The sequence below is a fragment of the Plecotus auritus genome (assembly GCF_963455305.1).
Source record: "Plecotus auritus genome assembly, chromosome: 4".
In the NCBI taxonomy this organism is placed as follows: Eukaryota; Metazoa; Chordata; class Mammalia; order Chiroptera; family Vespertilionidae; genus Plecotus; species Plecotus auritus.
In genome coordinates this window covers 15,557,352-15,567,841 of record NC_137775.1, presented here as the reverse complement: position 1 = coordinate 15,567,841, position 10,490 = coordinate 15,557,352, and the positions used below count along the sequence as shown (strand labels likewise).

General features: G+C 37.2%; 1 protein-coding gene across 2 annotated transcripts in view; it reads right to left on the bottom strand.

Annotated features, from left to right (window-relative positions):
* Nucleotides 1-2,874: 2,874 nt before the first annotated feature.
* HSF2 (heat shock transcription factor 2) overlaps nucleotides 2,875-10,490 on the bottom strand; it is a 38,627-nt gene continuing 31,011 nt past the window's right edge. The window contains exons 11-13 of one of the 2 annotated variants that reach the window (XM_080666227.1): nucleotides 6,360-6,413; nucleotides 4,298-4,382; nucleotides 2,875-3,876 (exon numbers count right to left, since the gene is read on the bottom strand). In XM_080666227.1, the coding sequence (XP_080522353.1) occupies nucleotides 3,584-3,876; nucleotides 4,298-4,382; nucleotides 6,360-6,413 (432 nt within the window). In that variant the 3' untranslated portion in view covers nucleotides 2,875-3,583. The remainder of the gene's footprint in view (nucleotides 3,877-4,297; nucleotides 4,383-6,359; nucleotides 6,414-10,490) is intronic. The other variant, XM_080666228.1, reaches the window with a different exon arrangement.

Below are 10,490 nucleotides of genomic sequence, written 5' to 3'. Positions count from 1 at the left end.
CAGAGTCAGGGATGAAGGGATAGAGGAATCGTCATGGATGGGTTAAGTGTTTAGTTTTATAAGAAATTGCCAAACTATTTTCCAGAGTGACTAGCATTTCTTAGTCAAACCTTTGATATATGAGTTTGGTTTCTTTGAATTTTTGCATTTGATTTCACTTATTTTAGCTGTCCTGAGAGAAATGTGGTATCTCATTGTGGTTTAATTTGCCTTTCCCAAATGGCTAATGGACAATATCTTTTCATGTGCATATATGCCACCTCTCGTGAAATGTCAATTTATGTCTTTTTGGCCTTTTTCTAATGGGATTTTTTTAAATTTGTGTTTGAGTTTTTATGTATTTTAGATACTTGTACTTTATCAGATATGCAGTTTGCAAATATTTTCTCCCAGTCTGTAGCTTTGTCTTTAGAGCCAAAGTGTTTAATTTTGATTGGATTTCATTATCCTTGTCTTGCTGTCCTATGGTCGACTTGTATTTGGCCAGTGTTATTTATACCTTTTAGTACTGCCCAGTGACATCTCCAAAAGTATCCTTATTTACTGGGCAAAAGCTGTTCTACTCCTTCACCCTTGATTTTCTAAGATATATATAGCATAAAGAGAGCTTCTGTTAATTTTTTTAGTTATTTGAACCAACAGGACATATATATGGAAGTGGCTCACTAATTGCAAAGCTGATGAATTCAAAATCTGTAGCTGGCAGACAAAAACACATAAACTGATGTGTGTAAGGCAGTGGCGCCATGGGCCACTCGGGTTGTTTTTGAGACGGCATGGAAGATATTGTTGAACCTTAGGGCTCATAGAAATGTTCCCTTTAACATTCCAATCTAAGTTAAGGTTAACGGTGAAAGGTTAACATTGACAGCATGTACCTTGACATATGTTGAAAATGGCACTTCACCTCTGTAGTCTTTCCCAAAACCTATAACCCCAGTCTAACCATGAAAAAAAAATCAACCCCAAATTGGGGGACACTACAAAATACCAGGCACTGTACCTCAAAACTGTCAAAGTCTAGCTTATTTGTATTGTAGTCTGTTTGATACCAATTTCTTGAAATACGTTGATTTGCTCTATTGACCAATGTGCAACCAGTTCTCAAAAAAAAAAAAAATTCATGTATGTTTGAAACAAAGGTCTAGGTGCTAATTCTTAAATGTAGGATTCTGTGCATGTTCATCAAAACATCATACAGCAAAACCAACTTTATCATAGGCTAATTGATATAAACAATTGTTAAGTTAGTCTGGCATATATCTGGTCACAAAAACATCACCAAACTTCTAAATAAAGACCCAAAATACTTGTAGTATTATGCATAGAAATGTGTTCTATACATGCATTTAAGAAAGATTAATAAAAACAAGGTAATTATTTTCTAGTCTGCTTATTCCAGTTCATGTGCAGGTGGCCAGAGCCTATCACAGCAGCTCAGGGCTCAAGGTGGGAACCAAAGTTGGACAGGAAACTCTTCCATCACAGGGTACACTCACACCCACACCCACAACCACACTCACTCTACTGAGACAATTTATTGACAGTGATTAACCTCACGTGCACATCTTTTGGACGTAGGAGGAAACGAGTACTAGAGAAAATCCACGCAGACATGGAGAGAACATGCAAACTACACAGTGGTCCAAGCTGGGAACTGATTTCCTCATCAACGTTAAAACAACAGTGAGTGAAATATTGGAGGGCCAGCTGTAGAGACACCTTGAAAAAAAAGTTAGCTCTCTGTAAGTTACAGGCTACCTCCTATTTTATCTCTGAGGTAAAAGTAATTTGGAGGGGGATGGAGATGGGAGTTATCCTCTAAATTAACTGTCTTCATGTGGTAATTTGTTTTCCAAGTAGTACACAGAGACTTTCTCTGGTAAACACAAACTAAATTATTTTTAAAGTAATCAGTTTCCAGATCTCCAATTTCCATGCGTACTTTCCTAAACTTGATCTGCCTGAAGATGCCTCAGGACAAGGCTTTATCCCCCTTAACAATTATTCTTTTCACATTAGACAAAACAGGTAACACATTTTATCTATTCTGAATCTTAAAATGTCAACTTAAAATTACTAAGGGATATAAAGTTTTCCAAAATCATTTTAGGTACTTCCACAGCTCCAAAATGTCCCCAAGGAGAAGAAACTTGATCATATCCCAGTGAGGAAGGGAAGAGAAAAAGAAAAGGTCTCTAAGTTTCTCAACTCTTTTCACCTGAAAACATCTAGAAAGCTTATGCAGAAAACTGTTCTGAGGTCTTTAATTAGTTCACTGAGATCCCATTGTCTGAGCCAAATATTTTATAATCTGCTAAGAAAGGGTTTTCTATTCCTCTGTGCTAGGCTTTACTTTGAATTTTTGCATCACAGTAAGAGAAATTCCAAGATATCAAGCGACAGAATATGGCCAACAGGGAAGCCACCTGTGTAATACCTCATTAAGTAGACCCATAAAATATTCAGGCACCACACTGCTTCCAGCCCCCTGCCTGATCTTCAAGATGGCCTTATCTTCCATTAAGTGTCTATAATCCTCTGAGCACCTGTTCCATAGAGACTAAGTGACCTGACTTTCTCTCAGAACAAAAATTATAGGCCCTTAGAGGCATCCAGTGATAATGTTCTTATTAGAAACAGAAAGCAAGCCACTATAATTCTTAAACAAAGAACTATAAAACATTAAGTTTAGAGACTTTATATTCCTCCCTTATTGCAATACAGTCTATCTTCTGAGATGAGGCACAAAGATCATGATGTAACTCATATTAAGGACAACACAGTTTACAGTTTAAGTCTACTTCATATGAAAAGGGAAAAAAATGGTTCATGTGGATGTCACCTCCAAAGAAGACACATAACAAACACTAATATGCAACATTCATTATATTTATTTTACTAAATATTATGGTTCAAAAAAACAAACCAAAAACTTTTACTTAAAACTAGTCCAACTAGGTGGATTGGACTGACACCATCCCATCCCCTTCTAGGTATAACAGAACTGGAACCCTATCAGACAGCAAGCACTCATGTATACTTTGCCTTTCCTGATGAACATGAATGAACTTCTCTGAACCAAGAGAGACAAATGAAGTTTTACAAGATACAGGCACTTTATGTTCCCAGTTTTAAAAATAAGCCAAGTGAAAAATACTTAGTAAAAGTAATTGGAACAGAGAAAGCTTTAGTTCTACCATTAATTTTAGTGACTTACACTCAATGCCAACAGACAGCATCAAACAAGTAAAACAAACAAAAGTTTAACCTGGGTTAATGGGCTTATATATAAAAATAATTCAAATTTACTACCATCAGAAAAAAATGCCCATCTGAATCCAACTTAAAGATATGCAATAATGTGCATTAAATCTTGTGTACCTATAGAGCTGAGTAATATCTGAAAGCTTTGCAAGACTGTGTGGTTAGTGAGAAAAGCAAAAGGTGCTTTTGATTCCACAGTATCCAATTAAAACAAAACAAAGCAATTTACAAAAAAAAAGGGTACCAAATAATACTTTAAAATAAATAGTTCATCATTTTGATGAATATATACATGTAGAGTCCACTTCTTGGGAATTTAACTATCTAAAAGTGGCATATCACTATCCAGAGGCGCTGGAGCCAGTTCACATAAATAGAACAGTGTGGCTTCACTAGCTTCGGCTTCAGTCAACGGCTCCAGGCGAACAAGCTTACTTTGGGTCGGTTCTGGGTCCAGGCTGCTATCCAGAAGCTCATCAACTTCTATGGGCTTATCTATAGAGGACATAACTTCTGATGATGCTGTGCTCCCCTGTTCAACAGCAGAAGCAGGGTTCCCATCAAGGAATGCAAGAAGTGGAAAGGCAGTGTACTGGATAAGCTGTTTATCTATAACAAAGATTAGAAAAAAAGCATTTTTATCACCAGCTTATACAGAGTTCAAGATGTAAGTGGAAAATACAAAAACACAGATCTACTTAGGTGTAATCACTAACCCAACGAAATAAGGTATTTGTCAGTAAATTAAAAAATGTTCAAGTCAGAAAAGTTAGTCTTTTACTCAACAATTAAGAAATGAAGGTTCTTTCTAAAGTTAAATAGAAAACCCACACACACAATTTAAATTTTAAGAACTATTACCTCACCAATTCAATTTTCTCTGTATGCTGGAACCATTATGCAGAAAACTGAGATCAATATATCTGTTCAATTGTTAAGTATGGCAAGAAGTTCATTAGCATGCATTAGCTTCTATGTAGGACTTTTACTTTTGAAATTCTATAGAAATTAGTACTACATTTATACCTACCTGTTTTGGGTTTAGATTTTCTTCCCTCTTCTGAAACTGGCTGAACTACATTGTTCTTGGTAGTTTCTAATCCTTTATTCTCCGACTAAAAGAGAGAAAAATAACAAAAATACTTTTTCATATTTTATATGTTCCTGAAAAGAGCAAAAAATAAAAAAAAAACTGTATGTGAATATTGGTATATTATCTGACATATATGGGAAGGGGGAGCATCAGGAAAGATGTACTAGAGAGAGAGATTTGAGTAGAGGTAACAAGATTGATTTAAAAGCTATTGTTGTCATCAAGTGGATGAAACAAAGATCCTGAACTAGGATGACAATAGTATGAAAAGGAGGGAGCATTTCAACAGCAGAATACACAGAATTTGTCAAGGACAAAAGATGGGAATAAGTCAAAGATGGCTGGTTTCAAACTTCTAATAAAGAGATCACTCTTTAAACAAACCAATTTTAAAGTTTTCACTAAAAATGTATTACACATTTCATTCACAGAGTAAATGAACACATTTAGAATAGTTGAGGATAACATAATGACATCCTAATACTATTTATCCCTGTATTTGGAAGCCTCACAGTTGAGGTGGTTCTTCATTTCCTCTTTCAGTTCTTTTCTGTCATTTAAATTGCTTCTTTCAACCAGTGATGTCTTCTCTCCTTACATATGATTGTAAGGGAATTAAATCACTAATGCTGTTAAATTCTTCAGTGCTCTTTTCAAGGATATTCAAAGTGAGGTGTAGAGGTTCACAACTTCTCCTAAACAGCTGTAAATTCCAGATAGCTGATGCTGGTTAGGTACATATGGTGTAACAAACACACTAATTCCAGTAATTCCCTGATATTCATTGTAAAATAAAGCAGTATGAGTTCCAGGATTCAGAAACAATAACAACACCACGATATAATAACAACTTATACCTTTCCAAAAATTTACATTAAAATATTTCTTAGTTAGCATTCACAATAAATATTAAAGCAATACCACCATTATTTTTATACTTCCTAAAATAGGTATTTTCCAAGGATACCATTAAAACGTATGAGAACTAGGATGACAAGTGGGTTTCAGCTCCCATGCAGACTCTTATTCATTAGTAGGGGCCACTTAGATTCCTGTACTGAGGAGTATCCTGATTTATTAGAAAAGAGTATTATAATCCATGTCACATAATATCTATCATGAGCAAGGGAATAGCAGTTGATGTGTCATTGTTCTTGGTAGTTTCTAATCCTGGGTAATTTAGAGTTGAAAGAATCTGTGAACTTTGAATCAGAAATTATACATCACTTTGGATGATTTATGTTAGGGGTTGGCAGACTTTTTCTATAAAGGCCAGTTAGTAAATATAAATATATATATAAATATGTGTTCTCTGTCTTAACTACTCAACTCTGTAATTTTTGTGCAAAATTAGCCGTAGACAGTACATGAAAGAACAAGTGTGGCTGTGTTCCAATAAAACTTATTTACAAAAGCAGGCAGCATGCCTAAAGTTGTCATGTGGACCATAGTTTGCCTAGATTTATGTTATAAGATTCTATGGACCATTTCAGCACTGTTTCAGTAAATATGATATTATTGTTAGACCTTAAGTTGAATGAACCCATGTCTTGCATTTATTTAGTGATGTGATAAAGTGTTTATTTTTTGTATACAGTATTGTCATTCTTTATTCTTGGATCTCCTCCCTATTCCGAAAACCAATACCTTAAATACAGTTAAATAGCAAAATGCATATTGCTCCAAAATATATAGAAAAATTAAATTTGAGTTCTAGATTAACAGTTTCAAATAGTTTAATCAAGTGATCTCCCAGCACTTTGAGGGCTGATTTTATACTAATAGTTAATGGCACTGATAATTAAGTGCCAGTAAAACTGGGTAATGATTCACCCCATAACCCAAGGCTTATTTTTCATCTGGAATTTTACTATCTTGATCACACATATTAGGTAATATAAAATGCTTTGTAACTGGGAGAGGTATTGCTCTATGCTTACTAAGACTTTTTAAAAATTCTTATGGCTATGGGTCCTGAGCAACATGAATTAAAACTTACTTTTGTATTATTGATGTAATCTGTGGGATTCATCTGCACAGAACTAGTGAAAAGCTGAAAGACCAAACAAGAAAGATGATAAGTTTAAAAAATATTAAAAAGCTAACTGTATTCAAAATTTTTATACAGCCATGTTGGGTGAAGAGATGTAGTTCCTGCACTAGGAAGCTCCCATAGAGTAAAATAAGTTGGGAAGAGAAAAGCAGAAAGAAAAACAGAGCAAGCTAGCCCATGAATTAGACATTGTAAAGAATCCTATCCTATATAATAAAAGGCTAATATGCAAATCGACCGAATGGCGGAACAACTGGTCACTATGACGCGCACTGACCACCAAGGGGCAGGCACTCAATGCAGGAGCTGCCCCCTGGTGGTCAGTGCGCTCCCACAGGGGGAGCGCTGCTTAGCCAGAAGCCAGGCTCTGCGGCAGCACTAAGGATATCCCCCGAGTGCTCCTGGACTGTGAAAGGGCGCAGGCCGGGCTGAGAAACCACCCCCTCCAGTGCACAAATTTCATGCACCAGGCCTCTAGTTTCTCTATAAAACTATAAAGTAAAAACTTGAGACAAATGGTGGTTTTCCACAGCTCCATTCTCCTTCATTTCCTTTATTTTTCTTCTCCCTAAATGCCTCGGGCCTTAAGTGCCAACCAGGACTGAGTTCATTGCCCTGACACTGTCTTCATTGACTATTTGCTAATCATGTGATAAATTTATGGAACCTGTTCTATGATAGTGGCTCCTAGATTACAAATGGCATACCTCCTTGCTGGTTCTTTTCACCTCGCCTAGCAAGGGAAGCTATAAATGCTAAAATCACTGCTTACTGTACTCCTCAGGCCAGCCAGTTCACAGACATAACTTTTGTTTAAACCGTAAGTGTCAAAGTCATTCATTCCATAGGGATTTATTGACCATATAATAACATCATAAAGAATATAAAATGAATACACTATTCCTGCTCTTCAGGAGCTTACAATCTAAAAGACAACAACAACAGCAAATAGAAACATATGATCATATACAATCCATCTACACTTATAAAAGAGAAAGATGCAAACTGACCGTACCTTCGCAACACCCACCAATCAGGAGTGAGTATGCAAATTAACCCAACAAAGATGGAGGGTTAATTTGCATACACAGGCGCCAAGCGGCCAGGGGCGGGACACTTGCGTCATTGTCATGGCCACAACACAGGCATTCCGCACCACCCCAGCAGCTCTGGGCCTCTGGGCAGCGTGGGAAGGTGGAAAGGTGGCTCCAGGCCGGAGCGAAGGCAGAAAGGCAGCTCCAGCCGGAGCTAAGGCGGTGTCAGCAGCCAGGGGAAGGAAGGCCCGTTCTTGCACGAATCTTTGTGCATCAGGCCTCTAGTATTATAATAATGGATGGTGGAGCTCAAAAGTACTAAGGAGTTAAGAGAAGGAAAGAAGAAAAACACACAGACACAAACATACATGTACATACACGGAATAAACAAAAGGTCTGGATAAAGCTATGCAACATGTATCAGTCCCTGAGGAATGATTAATGACTTGGAAAGGAAGGAAGGAGGGAAGAATACATTATAACATTAGCAACAACCAAGAAAATGACCAGTCCAAATAACACACAAGTTCTAAGTTGAATAATAAGTTGTGTACTTAAGGTTCAAAAAGTAAAGCAAGACCAGTCAGGGAACAAGACCACATTCTCTCTGCAGTAAGAAGTGGACGGAGCAGTGAAATTTGGCAATTTCAGCATTTCCAGAGAACACACCAAACGGTTCACAGGATACAATGAAATGCAGAGGCCACAGGCAGGTCCCTCCTCTATCCTGTCTAGATACTGATTCCTCTCAAAGTTTCACATTCATGGTAGACCTAAAGATATCCCAGCTCCTTCTTTTCTTTCATTAACTTTATCACCTACTGATCTTTGAAGAGGAAGAGACTCGGTTCCTTAAGAGTAGATAGCTATAGGAGACTTCCAGTCTCTGCAGTTCAGCTTAGAGGCCTAACCAGATTTTGTCCCTAATGGGAGTGGCATCTAAAGAGGCCCAACAGTGAAAGATCCCCACTCATTCTTTGCCCCACTCCTCCTACACATTGACTCAGGATTGCCTTCATGTATTCCCAGCAGATGCATGGTCTGAACTAAAAAAAAAGTAGATCAGAGGAGGAGCGGACATAGTTGGGTTGAATTCTATGGCCAGGCCTCTTCTGCCAACTCCACATGGGATCACTATTAACTGAACTTTGCAGAGAGAATCCATGAACTCTTCAGCATACTTATTTATGCCCTTATTATCTTTGCCATCTCAGAGAACAAGGCAACCTATACATGGGTTTTTTATTTATAACAATACAGCATAATTCAAGGATGAGATAATTAAGGTCTTGTTAAAAGAGCCAATATTAGAAACAAAAAGTAGGGGTGCTTGTGAATGTTATTTTGGAAAATACTCCGGACTTGGTGAATGATGAGATAAAGATCAGGAAGCCAAGATGCCTGTGTGATTACTAACGTGGGTGAGTGAAGTGAAGTCTGGTACCACTACAGAAAATTAAAAAGCTAAAAAGGGTATCTAGTTCAGAGAATAAAGAAAAATTTGGTGTTAAACAGAATCTAAGGCAAGATCTGATGACTCTTAAAGGCATGGACTTAGAATTCAAGCAAGTTTACTTTAAAAAGTATTAAGAGCCCTAACTGGTTTGGCTCAGTGGATAGAGCGTCGGCCTGCGGACTGAAGGGTCCCAGGTTCGATTCCGGTCAAGGGCATGTACCTTGGTTGCGAGCACATGCCTAGTGGGAGGTGTGCAGGAGGCAGCTGATCAATGTTTCTCTCTCATTGATGTTTTTAACTCTCTATCCCTCTCTTTTCCTCTCTGTGAAAAATCAATAAAATATATTTGGAAAAAGAAGTATTAAGAGCTGGAGATATACATTTGAGAGCAATTCTACAAGCATAAATCCCTTCATAGAGGAAGGACAGAAAAAGAAAAGGAAGAGAAAATAAAAGAGGATAAAAAACTGAGTACCTTGGGAAGACACAAGCAGAAGTAGAAAACAGCAGGAAAAAGAACAGTTTTTGAGGAAATGGAGAATGTTTAGGGCTACAGGAGATAACAAAGGTCCCAGGGCTTCGAAAATCAACAGAACAAGTTATGTTTCAGAAAATCAATAGTGTAAATAATAATGCTGCTAATTACTTATAATTCTTATAACAGCCCTTCTGGGCATTAGCTACATTTTATAGATAGGGAAAATTGGAAAGAGAGCTTAATTTTTCCAAGGTTAATAATAACACAGCTAGTATAGTAAGTAACAGGAGCCAAAAGTAGAACCCAAATCTGATTCAAAACAAATGTTCTTCCACTAGCCCAGAGACCTTAATTGGGGGGGGGGGGGGGGGGGCGGAGAGGGGCAGGAAATCACAGCCTACTTACTATGGATAAACCAAGGCAGCACAAGCTTAGAGTAAATAAAACAATACAGGGTTTCAAATGAAATATAGAGTAAAAAAGAAGTAACACATATAGCCACTCATTTCTAAATGAGTGAAAGGATTAGAAAAGCAGAATGGTAAATGAGCAGAGCAACATATCAAAATGCTTTTTAAGATGAGGGAGCATTAAAGGCAGATGGGAAAGATCAAGGATAGGGAGAGAAAAAGATGCAGGGGGCAGGTGTACAAATTGGCTTTAAAGAGCAAGTCCTTTCTGTAAGATGAGATTCCACATCTTATGAGAGGACCAGGAAGAGGTGAATTATCCTTTGTGAATAGGAAATAGTTGGCTGGATGAGGTCTTGAGGACAAACGAGTATGATAAATGTTTCAAAGTTGAATTAAAATAACCTAGTTGAAGATTACAAGGATTTGTAGAGGTTATAGGATTTTATTTTTTTCTTAGTGATCTAAGGGACAGATATTCTAAAAGGAACCTGGATTCAGAGTGAGGATAAAGACTAATAGAATTAAGAAGGGAAGTCAAGTTACTGTTAACAAGTTGAAGTAGGTCATTAACATGGATGTTGAATTCACTTAAGATGGTAACATAGGTCGGCATGGAAAAGTCTTCAAAGAAGATGAAATCCATCCTGAGAGGCACTGATTATTTGGAAAAGATGATAAAGTCTTGTGACACACAGA